The following is an 18,587-nucleotide window of genomic DNA, read 5'->3' on the forward strand; positions in this document are numbered from 1 at the left end:
ATTAGCTGCCATGCCAAATGGTGGGGACCTGTGAGTCTGGGTTTTAAGAAAGGAGTGGTTGCTGCTATTGTGGAGTCTGGCAGTGCCATCCACTAGCACATGTAGCCATGCCTTGTCTCCTAAATGTCACCTTCACCTGCTGCCTCCTTCATAACAGTTAACCCTTTGGCCAGAGTTAGTTGCATTATTCTGCTCCTGCCAGCAGGAGAGCAGGGCCACAATGCCTGGCAGATTTCAGGGTGACCTGACATTCCATTCTTTGTGCACTGAGAGCTAGATTTTAGAAAGGAATGCAAGGGGGCAGAGAGGAGGGTATTCACATGTGGTCTTGCATGATTGCCAGGACCCAGATCACTGATCCACCGGCTGCTGGGAAGGGGATTGGGCCTCTCGAGTCCATTTGATCATGGTCTCTGGGGAGCGATACAGAAAGATGAGCTTGGAGAAGAGCTGTTCTTCCAGCTCAAAGTCCCCCATTTCCCTGACCAGGAAGATGTCGGTGCAAAGCTTGAGGATGCGGTCCACATTGGGGAGCTCCTCATACATGATGGAACGGGAGATGCCATTGAAGTGTTCCCGGATGAACTTAGCAATAACCATGACCACAGACACATACAACCCGACAATACTGTGAAATACATGGGGAGAAAGCAAAAAAAAAAAGGCCTTTACTATCTTATGGGGAACAATTTAGCTCTTGCTACAATTATTTTTATTTCGGGTATATGATAACTCCCTCTGTTGACAGAGATCCTAGTCCATCTATAATTTCCAGTTTTAAAGGACTTGTCCACAAGATTCAGAACCAAGATTTATACCTAGGTCTCTCCTGACTCCCAAGTCCAATACTTTCTACCACACAATGCTCTTTCTCAAAATTGGGGGAGGCAGGTGGTGATAAAAAGAGCACTGCTGAAAGAATAAATTGGGCCCCAAATTGGATAGAAAGAGGAATGGATTGATTGGGATTTGGGAAACTGCACAGTACTTCCCATGATCCCAAGCTACCCTAGTGCAACAATCTAACTTATAAACAAGGCCTACAAACGTGAAGCTGTATGGTTGCGAATCTAGGAACACCTCAATTTCTAAAGAACCAAAATGCAAGCAATCTGGTTATTTCTAAAAACAAACCCAACAAAATCCTTTATACTTGCCACTGAAGCTAAGTTTTGTGATTAATATCAATTTTGTCATGTATTTCTGAAAAGCCCATCTCTCTCTTCTCATTTTTGCACATGAAATCCTTAGAAGTTAGGGGTGGACCTCTTTTAATCTTATGGATTGGATATTTTGAAGCCCTGAGAAGTTTTAATGATTTGCCCAAAGTCATCCATCAGGGAAGTAGAAGAGTCAGGCCTGGAGTACAGAGTTCCTTCCATTAGATGACAACAAACACTTGTATATTGGCTACCTGCGATCTGAGTTGTGTTTGTGTTCATTGCCCAGTGCTCACCAGGCACTCAATGTTTGTAGGCACATTGCTGGGGATACTTTTTTTTTTTTTTCCTGTTCAGATCTGTGATTTCTTTGGAGTAGGAAAATTCCTTAGGGGTCAGCACCATCTCTGCAACTTAAAACCTTAGGAAGTTATTATATAGTAGAGGATTTAAATGACCTGACCAGGGTCACTCAGCCAACATGTATAAGAGGAAGGATTTGAATCAAGGTCTAACCACCGGTAAACATTTTTGACAGTGCCCATAGGGAGTGTACTTATACATGTAACATAGAAGCTCTTCATAAAGCTCTGTACAGTTTTAAACTTTGAAAACTTAAGTTCTAAGAGGTTTGGCAATTGTTAATCCTGTAAAGTTACCCATGTATATATCCTGTAAATAAAAGGCTATTAAATAAAAAAAAAAAAAAAAGAAAACTTAAGTTCTAAGGATCATAGACTTTATTTCTTGGTTCTAGTTCAGTTAGCCATTTGTGTAACTAGAAAAGTCAGTCTCTTTCTCTGGGCCTCCTCCCTCCCCCCCCCCCCTCCCATCTAGAAAGTGGGTGAAATTAGACTCAATGCCTCAGAACTATTACTGATCTTATAAAGCAAAGCTGAGCCCTTTTGCAATGTCCTAAGGACAACCTGGGTCTTTCCAAATAGGGAAGTCCCTCCCTCCCCCTGGAAATACTTGATTTCTTACCCATATCCCGCAAGGAAGCCCAGGCTCTGGGGGCTGACTTTGTCATTGTAGATGATAATTTCGAGGTCCTGACTGCAGCCTTGGTTCTTTGCACAGCTGGGTTTCCACTCCTGTATAACCCACCACTCTGTAGTCCCAGAGCCTGAGGACGACGCATTGGCTGCTACTTGCTGCAGCTGGATGGTGATGTTTCTGTAGAAAGCCAACTTGTCAATGTCCTGGGGCTTTCAGAATGAACTGAAAGAAAAAAGGGATCTACTCAAAAACAGACTACTGACCTCTCCTTACTGAATAGAAGTCAATCCTTAAAGGACAATGCCTCCTTTCTCATTTACACCTGAAGAAAATCCTGAGACTATACCTATATATCATGTACAGATTTTCCATGGTCTGTGGCAGCAATGAAAAAGGGTCTTAGAGCTAGGAAAATCCAGGTTCAAATCTTACCTTTGACTCATTGGCTGTTTGGCCCTGGGCAAATAATTTAGTATAATCACTCAGTGTACTAAACATCTCAAACTCCAGAGATTGCAGAGAAGGTGCCAAAATGTTTCAGGAAAGGGGATTTCCTCATCTGAGAGTTCCTTGTGGTAGTGAAATCATCAGACCACTCCATATGCCCTATTTTAATCTCATGTAATTTACAGAAAGAAATTGAGATACAGAGAAATTGTTACTAACAATTCAGATTTCTATAGTACTTTGAGTTAATCAGTTTTCCTATAACAGCCTTACAAAGTAGGTAGTAGAAGTATGATTCTGTCTTACAAAGAAATGGAGGTGCAAAGGTGAGGTTAACTTGCCCATAACAGCTAGTAAGTGTTAGAGCTAGAATGTAAACATAAGTTTCCTGATCAGAATTTCTACACTATTTGCATTGCACCAAATGGCCACCAGCAATGATGAAGACTAGAATCACGGTGTCCTAAATTCCAAACCAATATTCTTCTCGTTCTAGACAAATTACTTCTCTTTTGAGTCCAAATTTTCTCATCCGTAAAATAGTCCACTGACCTTATATCACAGCAGGGACTGAATCTGAATGAAATGCTAATTTGGCTTAAAGTAGATTTTTGATGGTGTCAGCCATTCAAGAAAAATAGTATGTGCAAGGCACTATGTAAGCCTCATAGTTTAAAATTATTCTAGTTAAAACTGGCTCAGTCAGCTGTTTTGATTGGGTGGGAACCACGTTGCTTCATTTTATGATTCACTAAAAACAAATGCAGTATTTGGGCAGCATGGATTTGAGGACCCACTCTAATTATGTTAAGGAAAATAGTCTACCTCTCTGAGCTTTAGTTTCCTGTGAAGAGGTCAGTTTACTGGATATTATTCTGTAAAACCAGAATCAAAAATTTGCACTACCTACTTCAATCAATTAAGCATTTTTAATGTGCTGGGTACTGTGCTAGGTGCTACAAAATCAAAGGAGGCAACCCCTGCCCTCAGAAGTGCCCTTTCTGTAAGAAGGCACTTTGCATATTATAGGGTGATAGACAGAGAAAGATGACCCATCATCCCTATCACTGCTTCCAAGCTTGTTATCCAAAGTTCACAATCTGCCTGCATGGTTTGGGTTCATAATTCAGGCTATTTAAAACCCTTGTCTCTCAGAGTTGTGATGAGAACTGAAAGAGGAACAAATGGGAAGGCACTTGGAATAAGTCACGTTTCTATAAGAAGCATTTTAGGGCCTAGAAAATGCTTTGAAAAGGCACACACAAATAAAATTAATGCCATAAGGTGAGAAACAGTGTGGCATAGTGAATAGAGTGTTGCATTTAGAGTCAGGAAAACTACTATATCTGAAACTTGGCTCGGGTCCTTATTAGGTGTGACTTGACCCTAGGCAAGTCACTTATCTGAGTCTCAGTTTCTTCATCTGTATATGGGCTAGACTTGATCTCTAAGGTCTTTTCTAAACTGTAGTCTATGATCTTAAGATTAGGGAATCCAGATCACTGGATTTGGGAGAAAAAAAAAAACTTTATATCAGATATCTCCAATAAAGATGGGATATCCAAGATACATAAATGGCTAATAGAAATACACAGACCAAAGCCATTCCCCAATAGATATTGTCAGAGGATATAAACAAAGCAATCTCAAAAGAATCGCAAATTATTAACAGTATTCAATAATACTCAAAATCATTATGAAAATGTAAATCATTGTGAAATACAGGTAAATCACAATCATTAAGCAGCTATTATATACCAGGAACTGTGTTAAACACTAGGAATACAAACAAAGATACTCCACCACTACCACCTTCACCCCCCAAAAAAAACTAATCCTTGCTTTCAGAAAACTTACTGTCTAATGGAAGAAACAGCACCAAAAATGAAAAACAAAAAACTTATATACAAATAAAATAGAGAACAAATTATAGATAATTTCAAAGAAAGATGCTCAGATTAAAGAAGACAGAGAAAGGTTTCTTGCAGAAGGTAGAACATTACCAGCAGATGAAAAGAACCAGGAAAACCATAAGGCAAATTTAAGAAGAGAATTCCAGGAATGGAGATCAACCAGTGAAAATGCTCTGTCAAAAGGTGGAGTGAATGCAAAGGACAAAAAGAAGACCAGTGTCACTGGATTTCAGAGTACACGGGGGAGAGTTAGGTCTAAAGAAGGCTTTAAAAGCCAAACATAGAGTTAGGATATTTGATCCAAGAGATAACTGGATGCCACAAGAATTTATCCAAAACTGGGTGATGTATTCAAACCTGTACTTTAGGAAGAACAATTTGACAGCCAAGTAGAAAACAGACTAGAGTTGGGCAGTGGAGGGAAAATCGAAGAACAGAGCAGAGATCAACCAACAAGTATTCTATTAGTCTGGGTGTGAGGTGATAAGGACCTCTTAACAGGGTGGTAACAGTGTCAGAGGAGCAAAAAGGGCATAGACAAGAGAAGGTAAAAACTACAAGACTTAATAATCGATTGGATGGGGTGGGGCACAGGATGGGACAGTGTTTCCAAGTAACTCCTTCCAGCTCTAAGAGCTTCCTCTATATATATGATCTCCCAAAGGTTAACTCCTCCTTCTGGAGAGAATGGGATTCTGGGTTATCTTCCAGAGTGCTCTCTGGCCCTAAGAACTTCAAGGGAGGTGTGAACACAAGCATTATTATCTATCAGTTGTACTTAGTACCTTGTTTCAAGTTCCAGCCCAAAATATCTCCTTCTAAGATCAAATCAATCATATTGAACCATGCTAAATTAGGTAATTATTGTCTCTTATCAACTCTAATGGCTTAACACTATAAAGATTCCAACAGGACAGGGATAAGGGTGAAGAGTTGAAAATGTTGAAAGGCTGAGTTACTGAGAGGGTGATAATATAAGCAAGTTAGGAAAAGGGTAGGGTTTGAGAGGAAAGCTAATGAGTTCAATTTGGGGTATTCAGAGTTTAGAATGTCTAATATGCATGTCAAGATGTCCAATTGATAGCTGGAGATTGGAGACTAGTAATTGGGAGAGAAATCAGCACTAGAGAAGCAGACCTGAGAATCATCTACATAAAGATAGTTGAATCCCTGGGAAGTTGTCACTAAGTGGCATAGTAAAGAGGAAGAAAAAAAAAAAAAAGGTCCAGGGCCAAACCTTGAAGGACACTCAAGGCTATGGACATTCATGGAGTATATAATCTATCTGAAGATACAGCACAGACTGAAAAAGGAAGACTAAAGGGAATTTAGTGTCATAGAAACCTATTAAACAGAAGTATCAAAGACAGTTGGTGCTAAAGTGATAACTAAGATCACATGAAAAATAAAAAAGCCAGGATTCATCCCACTTCCAAATGCTGCTCCATCTTTTCTTTTAACTACCTTCATTATAACCTCACAGAATTAGCAGTCTAGTTCCTTGATCTCCTCTTCCACACATTCTATTCTCTGCCTTCAAGATTATAGTCATTTTATGTGCCAAAGCAAATTATTCCTTATATTTTAAGCAAAATATCTTCTTTAGCTGGGAGGAATCACAAATATGATCAGATTCAGTTAGGGGCAGGTCTCAAATGGTTCAAATGCAGTCTGGGAAAAGAAGTCCTCTTAATCATAGTAAGATCAAGCTTGGGGCTATATATAAGGCTGATCATTGTACTAGATGCCTTACCAACTTCCAAGCGGTGAGCAATCTTAGCTTCTGTTCCAGCTGTTGTCCTTAGAGCTTTGGGAATCAGACCAGGAAGAGTTCTTTGATGGGGGGTGGGGAGAGGAAAAAAAATGACTCATTATTTTGTTTTACTTATTATGATCATTACAAAATATGCTGGTAAGCTGATGGTAGTACTGTTGGCTACTTAAATAAAATTTTTCTAAAGTCTTCTTACATTTCAATTCTGCTCACTCCCTCCTCCACTTAATTTTAAACATCAATTAAAAAATAACCAGGGATCCTTTAATTTAGAAGCCAAGAATTTGGTGACTGGATTCATTATGAGATGGAAGACTTCTGGAATTCAATTGTATAGATTTTGATATGCTAGGAAGACCAGAAGCCACCTGCATCAATCCTGAAACCAGACTGAGATACTTGTCTTTCTCAGCAAGTGCTGCAAAATAACAGAGTAGTTCTAGTTCTGTAACTATAAAACATTTAGAAAGTAGGAAGGGGCTAAGTTATGAAGAGCTTTAAATGTCCAACAGGTGAAATGGAAACAGTGGAGTTTGTTGAGTAGGGAAGAAATAAATCATCAGATCTTCTCTCTTGGAGCTCACTTTGGCAGCTGGATAGAAGATAGATTGGAGTGGGAAGTGTTAAGGTCAGAAGACCAATTGGAAAATAATTACAACAGCCTAGATGTAAAGAGATGAGGGTCAGAAACAGGGTGATGGCTGAGTGCATGGAGAGAAGGAATGTGTATGAGATGTTGTAGGGGTGGAAATTAAAAGACTTGATATATATGGGATGATTAAGAGTGAGGAGTTGAAGATAACACCAAGTTTATAGGCCAGGGTGAGTGGGAGGATAGTCATACAACAATGATAAGAAAGACTGGAAAAAAAAAAGAATTCATGATAAAAAAAAAACAAAGAAAGATTGGAAGATATGGAGTAGAAGATAATGAATTCTGTTTTTAACTATGCTAAGTTTGGGGTGCCTGTGTGAATCCAGTTTGAGATGTCCAAAAGGTAGGGGAGGTAAAGTAATGTTAAATCAATTCAGGAGAGAAAGTGGAGTTGTATATGTAGATCTGAGAATAATTTGATAATTAATCCATGAAGTCTATAAGATTTCCAAGTATATATTAGTATTCTCCAAGAATAGACAAGGGCAAAGTCTTAGGGAAGAGCCACAGGTCACAGTGTGACATAGATGAACAACCAGCTAAAGAGATTAAAAAGGAGCATTTGAACAGATAGGAGAACTTGGAGAGAAGTGTCTTGAAACCTCCTACAAGAGAGAGTACCCAGGAGGTGATCAGTGATGTCAAAGGCTGCAAGGAGGTCAAGAAGGATAAAGACTGAAAAAAGGCCATTAAATTTGGCAATAAAGAAACCATTAATAACTTTTAGTTTCAGTTGAATAGGTCTGGACCTAGATTATTATTATTATTATTATTATTATTATTATTATTATTTTGCTGAGGCAACTGGGGTTAAGTGACTTACCCAAGGTCACACAGCTAGGAAGTGTTAAGTGTCTGAGACCAGATTTGAATGCAGCTCTTCCTGATTTCAGAGCTGGTGCTCTGTCTACTATGGACCTAGATTTCCGGTGGTTTAAAAGAGAGAGTAAAGAAAATAGAAGTACCTACTCTTTTTGATAGATGACTATCAAGGAGTTTAATTGAGAAGAGGAGGAGAGATATAGGATGATACTTATGATTATATATCTGAGATGCTCAGAGCAAATGAAAGGGGTTTTTTTGCTTTGTTTTTATAAGGATGTGGAAGATACAGGCATTTTTGTAAGCAGCAGGGAAAAGCCAGTAGATAGTGATTGTATATAACAGAGTGAGTGGAGTCAATCTGCTGGAGAAGACAGGAGGAAATAGGATTAAAGGTTCATGTAGAACAGTTCACTTTGGCAAGGGAAAAAGTCACTTCTTTATCCAAGACTGAATTGAAGGAGATTGTGGAAGAGGTTGTCTGAGCGATGAGAGAATGCAGGGAGGCTGTTAAGTAATGACTTCCATTTTTCTTTTTAAAATGTTCTCAGCAAAAGGAATGGGAAGAGGAGCTGTTGTAGGAGGCTTGAGAAGAGATGAGAAGGTTTGGGATGGCTACTGTGGAGGATGAGATAGTAGAACAATTAAGGATGAGTAGAATGATTTTCTTGAGGATTCTGGAGATTAGATGACAAATGTGTAGTTGGTTCATGGTTTCATGATTTCTGCCAGCTCTTTCCCATTCCAGAATGGGAATAGGTGCAAAGAAGAGGGGATGGCAGAAGTAATCCTGTAGTGGAATTTTGTAAGATGCTATTGGCAATAGAACAAGATGGTAAGAGATTTGAGAGCAGATAATGATGGGTCCTGGGTCCCTAATTGGAATTAGTAGAGAGAGCCTTAAGTACTGATAAAAATTATTCCCTGAGGCAAGCAGAGAAGGGCATTGATGGGGATCAGTTCAGTCTTACAGTTTCACTTTCTGTGGAAGTTGCAGGTAGTTCTACTTTGCTGTGTCCAGCCACAAATCCAAGTTTATGTTAAACTCCTGAGGTTAAATTTCCCTTATAAATCTGTTCCCGGCTCTTTGCTGAATCCCTTTGGGTTGTCTGCCATGTCACTATACCTTGTGGTGCCTTCCCCCTCACCCCCTCATTCATGCCTTGTGGTATCTTTGCTATCATTATCCCATCATCTCTTATGGTGTCTTTCTCCTTCTTGTAGCTAACTAACCCTTTTAGGGTGCTAAACACCTCTATAGATTTAGCCTACCAGTTAAGGGCATATTCCAACCTCATGGGATGTCCCCTTTCTCCTGTTTATTGTGAGTTCCATTAGGGAACTTGTCTTTTCTGTTGTTAATTGTTAAAGTCCCTTTCCTTGCTAACTATATGCTCTCCCAAATCTATTTCATTACCATTCCTGGTGTCTATTGTATCTCTTCATTTTGTCTGTAACCTCTTCTCCTAAATAAGTACCTTTTCCCAAAGAGAATGGTCATTGTAGATTTCTGACATAACCAAATACCAACATTTGATGCCTACATTAATCTCATCTTCTTGTGCTAAACCCCAAACTCATCATTTGGAACTAGGAATTGCTCTCCTAAACCACATCAGATGATATTATAGAATTGAGTTGGTTGATTTAAATGTTGAGATAGGGAAGGAAGCAGAATGTAACCAGTGTAAAGGTAATAGCCTGGAAGAAAGTTGAGAAGTAAAGGGAATGAAGGTCCGGGTAAGTATGAAGAACAAAATAAGGGATCTCAGGGTATAAGAAAAGATAGAATGATAAAAGATTGACATCAGATAGAGGAATTCTGGGGTAAGTGAATGTGAAAGAAAAACCATACCCTTGGGTGATGGCAAGATCAAGGGAATGATCATCTCTTTGTGTAGCTGAGGTGAAGTCAAGGAGTAGGTCATGAGAATTGAGTAGACTTAAGAACTAGGAAATGAGGCATTTGTAAAGTAAGAGTAGGATATTAAGAGAAAAGGCTTTGAGCCAGACACTGAATTCATTAAGGAAGGAAGAGGAATATCCTAAGAGTAAAGAGACAATGACTACTAAGTTATGGAATGGATGGTAAATTTGGATAATATGAAGAATAGAGTCTAGAAATGGGAACTGGAGGAAAGAAGCACTCTGTTTCTCTCTCTGTGACCTGAGGTATAAGAAAAAATCTAGCCAGTACAGGAATTAGGGCAGAATTATTATTAGAAGGGAGCCGGTTTTCAGTGAGTTCCAGAAAAATGGAAGAAGAAAGGAAAAGGTTTGATGAAGAAAGTTGTTAATTACAAAGCAGGTATTCCATGTGTGGAAGATGCAGGCAGATCTGAAATGGGACATTGGGGTAGAGTTGAGTTTGTAAGAGAGCAGCTTTGAAGGTAAAGGAATGGGTTTTTACATAAACAGCTAGGGGTTAAGCCTCACTGGGATGGGGCAAGTATAAGAGAATATACTAATCTTTGAGGAATTCATCTATGCAGAGTATCAAAGATTAGAGAGAAAGATATTAAGAGAAGTTCATGATGAGATCATTTGATGTCTTCCCTCAATGTCCAACCTTGTAACAGAATCACACCTCACCTGAGGAGGTGAGTTCTTGAGTAGTGGACAAGTTTACCACAAACCATCCTCATCCTTACATGGGATCCTTGTGAATTATTTGCACTTTCGTTGCAACAATCTGGTGAGATTGGTGGTGCTAGTATTATTGTGATTATTTTATGGAGGTTGATTGGCTGCTATTCTTTGGAAACAAAAGGGGAGAAAATGGAAGTTCAAAAGAGATTTTTTTAAATGATCGTAGAATAGAATGATGACAAAGGTTGGAGTTTTCAAAAAGTAGAGGAAGAGGCCATAGGACCTAGTCCCAAGTATGCACTACAACAGGAATTTCATTGTGTGTTTTGTACTACAACAGGAATTTCATTGTGTGTTTTAAAGGGAATAAGGACAAGAAGCAACATTGGTTTAAAGAAAAATGGGTGCATCTACTATAATCATCAAGTCTTACAATTGTAAAGGTCTACAGAGATCAGTTCAAATCATACTTAAATGAATGCCCTCTGCAACATTCCTAACAAGCAGTCATCCATCTCTTCCACTTCAATAATTCCAGTCATTGGGATTACTTTGGGACAGCTCTGATTACTAATGTGTCCCAAACCTGCATCTCTGCTACTTTCCTAATCTTGCTCCTGACCTTAAATTCTAGTAGTAGTTGTTACTGTCCCACTGGCCAGTTAGGCAACACAATTCCTTTCTTTTTTGCTTCTTTCTTTCCTTCCTTCCTTCCTCTCCCTCCATCCATATAGGGAATTACTTTTAGGTATTCTGCCCAAAATAATATCAGGTTTGATCACTGAAACCTAGTAAGATATTTTGGGGTTAATGGGATAGATTTTTTTTAAGGACAAGCCTTAAACCCAAATCACTCTGGCTTTCATTGATTGGCCTTCAATAGGTCCCAGCCCAAGCCTAACTTGGTCATTGTTTGGATTCTGATGACTCAGAGTGAATGTAATAGTAACTGTTTCTGTTTTGGCCAAAAACCCTGAAGATCTTCCCCTCCCATATTGATTTTTTTTCTAATTAGGTAAAAGAGGCCATTCTTTGCCTCATTTCTTCCCTAGTCTTAATCTCTGAATGTTTGTCTTAGACAAACAGAGAAACCTGGGAAAGAATTTAGCTTAAAAAGGCTAAGGCCTTCCACTGCATCCAGGGCCATCTCCAGTCAATATGATCTATTTATTGCCACTGCACTCAGATGGAAGAGAGAGTGAGTTTGATGACTTTACACCCCTCACTTAAATCCTATTCACTTGCAAGTACTAATATCTCCTTCCTGATGTCATGGTCCAATTTGAAAATGAAAAATAAACAACAAATCCTAAAGGGAAATCCATGTCAGAAGACAGAATTTGTGTCCTTAAGAGTTTGAAACATGATGGAAATTCAAAAAATAACTTTTTCTTTCTGTAGTCCTCACATATATTCTGTTATGCTCAGCAGAAAATAGGCCACGGCTTAAAGAAACTACAAAAAGAAGGTGAAAATACCTACATGGGCTCATTCCTGATGTGGGTAAGCATTTGGACAATTTGATCTCGCGTTTCCTTATCTTTGTAACACACTGTGTATTTGCCGGATGCTTCAATATTCTTGACTATAGAGACATTCCTGAAAAGGGAGGATGAAGTTCAGTGAGGAATGCTGAGCTAGGCCCAACTAAAGTCCACAGGGTAGAAAGGGATGCTTCCGGCCCCCTCCCAAGTTCTGATTCAAATTTTGCTTCCAACATCCTGGCCCCAGCTGCCACAACCAGGGAAATGAAATCTTAATTGCTTGCATGAGCTGCTCTAGCCCAGGCACAATCTTGGGGACACCCATCCAAACTGCCTGGGGACACATGAGCCAGAGGAGATGGGGAGTGGCCCATGAGAAGGAGGGATGGTGCTGGTGGAAGCCTGTTCTCTTCCTCATTCTGTTCTTCTGCTACTTCACTCCCACTTGGATCATAGATATGATTATTGCTGAAAGGGGTTTTATACATCATCTTGTTCAAACCTACCACCCTCTTACTTTACACATAGAGAAACTGAGTTTGGGGACTGGGGGGACTTAATAAAGTTCTCAATAAGTATAATAAGTAAGTAACAGGGCTGGAATTTGAACCAAAGTCCTTTGACATCACTCCTAAAATCCTATACAGGCTAGAAATAATTAATTGCTTCTGAACAAATTAAATAGGCATTTGAATAAAGGTGCTACTTAAGAGTAACTTTTACAAATCAGGCAGTGGTATAATGGAGAAAAAAACCTACTAAATTTATAATCATAAGACCTAGCTTCAGAGGCAGCCAGATGGCACAGTGAAAACTACCAACCCTGGAGTCAGAAGGACTTGAGTTCAAATCTGGCCTCAAACACTTAACTCTTCTATTGGCTGTGTGACTCTGGGCAAGTCATTTAACCTCAATTGCCTTGCAAAAAGAAAAGACCTAGATTTGAACCCCAACAAAGTTAGGGTCCCCCAGGCCAGTATTGCAAGTATGGTGAAAGAATTTGCAAACTCAGTTTGTTTTCAAAATTAAGGGACAAAGATTTATTACACGGGCAACATCAGGCTAATCCCAAATGGACTAGCAAAGAACTAGGAGCAAGAAGATAAATTTATAGGAAAAGGATAGAGGGATCTGGTGTTTCATGTTGCTGATATACTAATTTTTATTATGCCCCTCAATATTTTATGACTTAGAGGTGGCAACAGAAGAGTACCCTACCATTTGTCTCAGAAATCCTGTTATCACAGACCAACAAATCGGTATCTGGCAGCCAGTGCTATTTGAGAAATTACAGCATTGTCAAGACCTGTTGGTCTCAGGGATACTTCCACATTTTCCCTGGAAGCTGTATCGCATTATACAGCTATCACAAAGAAGAGACTCTACAATTGTTCAGCCATGAATGGACAGACAAGGATAAGATTATGAATAAAAAGAACAGTGCACTGCACCAGAAGGAAGAAAAGAAAAATTGTAAAGAGCCATCTGCAAGCAATAACCCCAACAATCTAGCACACAATAAGGCTTCTCTTAAACAGAGAGAGAGAGAGAGAGAGAGAGAGAGAGAGAGAGAGAGAGAGAGAACACGAGAACTTTTCTTAAACTTAAAATCTTAACTGATCTTCCCTAAAAATATATTTTTGGAAGATTCAGGACGACAAACTTCAAACCCCTTTCTATGCTTTCCTAAAAATTGAGGGAGGGAAGGCAAAAATTTGGAACTCAATGTTTTGAAAAATGAATATTAAAAAATTGTTTTCACATGTAATTGGAAAAAATAAAATATAAAAACTTTCTCAAAGAATAAAGGTTTTTGTTTTGTTTTACAGAGCAAGTAAATGTTCCTGTGTGAAGAAACTTTAAGGGTTTGGAGCAGAAGAAACACAGTCCTCTCTCTTTCTTGTTAGCCTGGGCATCAGCAAAACAAAGGAAATTTAAGGTTCCTTCTGTGGCTGGGGAAGTAACCCTATCATCTTACTCCAGTTTTCAGATGGTGTGTATGGACCAAAGGAATCCTTTGGCTTCCCATGAGCATAGCAGTCCTCCAAGCAGTGGGCATGAGTTTGTACCAAACTAATCATAGCCGGCACTTACCATAGACCAAGCCTTAAACCCAAATCACTCTGGTTCTCTTTTATTGGTCAAAAATAGGTCTTACCCAAATCTCACTTGATCATTATTTAGGTTTTAATGACCCAGACTACAATTAATAGTTATTGTTTCTGTTTTGGCCAGAAATCTAGAAGGTCTTCCCCTTCCATATTGGACTATCCTTAGAATAGTTCTATGAAAGTAATCATACAAGACTCATTATTGCCATTTTTGCAGATGAGGAAACGATATGGCCTTCCCGTGGTCATAGCTGAGATATCAGAACTGGGAGGCTTATGATCAGTGACTCTCAACTCTTTGGGTAGGTTTATATTCACTTTCTCCTTAAATTTATTTATCAGAGATGCAAACCTGTCAGTGCAGACATGGCAAGTTCATGCTGGGTATGATCAGGAGTGGAATAGAATAGACATAAATAAGCATACTCTTTCCTTACCAAATGGTAATGGGGTCACGTGACAGTCCAAGTTCTCAGACACAATAGTGTTTAAATCATGAAAGTTAGGGTGTGATGAATGCATTTGAGGAGGCAGCGCCCTAGAGAGAGGAAAGGGTACCAGCAGTAGACGACAACTAGGATTTAAGTCCTGCCACTTTCTATTTATTTGTGTCACTTTGGCCAACTTGACTTACCTCTCCTGGTCTTAATCTCATCTTCTGTATAAGTGGAAGACAGCTAAATGGTTCAATGAATAGAACACTAACCCTGAAATCAGGAGGATCTGAGTTCAAATCCAGCCTCAGACACTTAATACTTCCTAGCTGTGTGATTCTAGGCAAATTACTTAACTCCAAATACCTCTCAAAAGTCAACTTTAAATAAATAAAGTAGAAGGTACTAGGTGATCTCTTGAGTGCCCTTTTAGCCCTAACATTTTGTTTCAGAAACTTAACCCCAGTTAATTAGAACTGTTAATTGGGCTTGAATCCTACCTCATACACTAGATGTGTGATTATAGGAAAGTCACTTTACCTTGCTGAGTCTCAGTTTCTTCCTCTATAAAATGGAATATTAATTGTGTTTAACTTCATTGGCTTATGAGAATCAATTTATATGATTCCATGATCTTTGTATTTTGTAAATCTTTGCACTTGCACTTTGTAAATCTTCAGATATCTATACATAAATTTAAATTATTATGATGATGATGCATATTCCTAAATTACAAATCTGATCAGAAAAAGAAATAACATGGTGTTGTGGATAAAATGAATGCTTGCAAACTAGAAGTTGTTGTTATTGTTCAGTCATGTCTGACTCTTCCTGACCCCATTTGAGGTTTTCTTGATAAAGATACTGAAATGGTTGCCATTTCCTTCTCCAGCTCATTTTACACATGAGGAAACTGAGGCAAACAGGGTAAAATGACTTGTCCAGGGTCACACAGCTAGTAGCTGTCTACAGCCAGATTCAAACTCTGACCTTCCTCCAGGCCTGGTGTTCTATCTCCTGTACCACCTAGCTGCCCCACAAACCAGAAGGCCTGGCTTCAAATTCCTTCTTTGCCATGAGCCAGGTGAACCCGGATAATTTAGCCTCTCTGAATTTCCGTTTCATCACCTATGAATGAGGAGCTAGACTCAGTGATGTCTAAGGGTCTCTTCCACCTCAAAATCTTTGATCCAATGAGCTGCCTCTCCCCTTTGTATGTGATGATTGCTGGGATGTGTGCAACCATTCCCACTACTAAAAGAGTGCTGTGTGTGCAGTACTCATTGTATATGTGTGTGTGTGTGTGATCATTAATGGAAAAAGCATTGGATTTAGAGAGAAGACCTAACTTCTAACCCAGATACTTCTCCCTATTGCCAGTGTAGTCTTGACCAAGTCACTCTACCTGGTCTTCAGTCTCCTCATCTACAAAATCAAGGGGTAGGACTGGATGGTCCTTTCAACTATTTTAAAACCCCACTGAAGATCCTGAAATGTCTGTCTTCAGGTGCTCAGACATGGAGAAAGTATCCTAGAGGGGTTATATTCCCAGTTACCTCTGAATAGTCCACATCAAAGTCACATAAATCGCTGTGGCCGTGGACAGCTCAGTGATCATGGCTGCTCGGTTGGCGGGGCTGATGTTCCAGAGCAGGCTGGCATGGCTTTTGATCTTTGCCACAATGATGTCCTCCGGATGATAGTTTGATATAAACTGCATGGCAGCCTGGCAAAAGATTGGGGAGGAAAGGGAGAGAAAGGGAAAGGAAAATAGATAATGTGAACCGGTAATTGTAGAACATGGACCCTAGGCCATAAAGACCATACAGGCAAGATGTTCCTTAACAAGGGGTTGTAAATTTTTTTTGGTATTTTAATAAATATATTTTAATAAAATCAGTTTCCTTTGTAATTCAATTTTTTTTTATATTATGCCTTTAAAGACATTATTCTGAGAAAGGCTCCAAAGGCTTTCCAGACTGACAGTGGGGCCATGATACAAAAAAAAAAAAAAAAAAAAAAAATTTAAGAACCCCTGCTCTAAATCAAGACTTTCATAATATAGAGGAAGAGAAGTGGCGTGGTGGATAAACTGTCAGATTTGTAGTCAGCAGAACCTGAGTTTGAATCCTGCCCCAGATATTTAACTAGCTATGTGACCTTGGGTTTAAATTTCCTCATCTGTAAAATGGGAGATCATAATAGTTCCTCCCTAGCAAGGTTGTTGTGAGGATTAAATGAGGTAATGAGGGAACATATGCAAATTACTAGTAAACCTTCCAGGCATATATGTTACTTATAATGACGATGATAATGATATAATTGAGGCTCAAAGAACAGAAGAACTTTGCCCAAGAGCAATCTACCAAGTTAATGGTAAGGATGATAATAGAACCCAAATCTCTTGCCTTCTAACCCATAGATCTCTCCATCATGCCACATGAAGAATCAAAGATAAAAAATTAAAACATAAAAGTGATCTCTTGTAATCTGAAGATATAAGGTCTCCTTAAACATCCTTAAAGGGGGACAGCTAAGTGGCACAAGTGGATAGAGCACCAGCCCTGAAGTCAGACACTTAATAGATATTAGCTGTGTGACCCTGGGCAAGTCACTTGATCTCAATTGCCTCAGCAAAAATAAATAAATAAATAAATAAACATCCTTAAGGGCCCTCCAAAAGAATATCAAAAACCTGAGGTACCTTCTTGGTACTTAACTGCCTAGTTAACTAACATATCTTAACTGCATATGTCCTCCGACCACTAAGTGAACTAAGATAAGGGAGAAAAGAAGAACAGAAGAGAAACAAATTTTCATGAGCAAGTTGATTTATTGGTGCTTTAAGGGACACTTACCGGATGGAAAGCATACTGAGCTGTCAGGTTGTCAAATGCTTTCTGAGAGAATGGGATAAGATTTTGCTGCTGAGAACTCATGGTAAAAAGGGTCTAGGGGAAAAAGAAGAAAAGAAAATAACATTGAATTTAGCAGTGATCATTCATTAAGCATACATGGCATCCCAAAAGTTAAGTTGTAATAGTTATTAACAGCCTTAAAATTTATATTTAATATTAAGATTTAATAACTTTGAATAGCTTTGAAAAGCTTTAGCACCTATTAGCATATTTTAGTAGCTATTAAAGCTTAAAACCACAATAAGACTTTTGAGACACTGTGTTTATAAGTACCTACTTATTGTTTATCTACCATTGGTCTACACACACACCACAAGGACCCTAATAGTGCCTCAAGGAAAATCAAGACTCAAGAGGAGACAACACAACACACACACATACACACACACACGCATACACACACAAATGTTAAGTAACAGAAAAAGATAAACCAATAATAAATTATATTTCTATCATGCCTTAAAGTTCACAGCATGCTTCCTCTCCAACAATCTGGTGAGGTGGATAATGACAGCATAACCATCCTCATTTTGTGAATGAGGAAACTGAAGACCGGAGCAGTTTTGTGATTTCCTAGAATCCCTCTGATCCATGAAATGTTGAAATCTGGACCAGAACCCAGGTCTCTTTGACTCCAAAACTCACTTGATTTCCACCACACCATACTGTCTTTTTCTATGTCTTTCGATGTGAATTTGTGTGAAATTAGGTGGTTCAAACCATAGGTGGTGAGAGACAAGGGTTATCAGTGTGTAGGAGAGTAATAAGAGATGGATATGGGTCCCAAAGAATAGGTAGTATTACTAGAAGCATAAGGAGGGTGAAAGAATTGCAAGTATAGAAAGTAGATGGCATAAACTATATTGGACCAATAGGTATGTATATATGAATGTATGTATATATGTATGTATACAGCAGCACAGTGAGAAAATGCACTTAGTTGGAAGAGAAGGTTTGATTTATAGAAGAGTTGGAGAGTTAGGAAAGATTGGCTGGAGACAAATAATGGAGATCCGTGAAAGCCAATCTAAATCCTCCTCCCCACTGCCACCATTTTCCTTGCTTTTTCTCCCCATTTCCTTACCTCATAACCACTGATGGAAATTTTGATGGAGACATCCAAGGGCTGGTTGGTTATTCCCCCCACTGACTTCAACAAAGACATAAAAACCAGTGGGAACCACATGAGGAAAATTAGAGCAAAAGTAATGACACCACCCTGTCCATATTTCACAATCTTTTTCTTCTGCTGTCCTAGTGAATGGGGATATTTCTACAGAA

General features: G+C 39.0%; 1 protein-coding gene across 1 annotated transcript in view; it reads right to left on the bottom strand.

Moving 5' to 3' along the window:
* Positions 1-351: 351 nt before the first annotated feature.
* Positions 352-18,587, bottom strand: part of LOC100930928 (piezo-type mechanosensitive ion channel component 2-like) — a 101,279-nt gene continuing 83,043 nt past the window's right edge. Inside the window, 6 exon segments of the mRNA XM_031949270.1 lie at positions 352-628; positions 2,145-2,368; positions 14,381-14,492; positions 15,945-16,114; positions 17,247-17,339; positions 18,391-18,579. Coding sequence (XP_031805130.1) covers positions 352-628; positions 2,145-2,368; positions 14,381-14,492; positions 15,945-16,114; positions 17,247-17,339; positions 18,391-18,579 — 1,065 coding nt within the window.

Source organism: Sarcophilus harrisii, chromosome 2 (assembly GCF_902635505.1).
Source record: "Sarcophilus harrisii chromosome 2, mSarHar1.11, whole genome shotgun sequence".
Taxonomy (NCBI): Eukaryota; Metazoa; Chordata; class Mammalia; order Dasyuromorphia; family Dasyuridae; genus Sarcophilus; species Sarcophilus harrisii.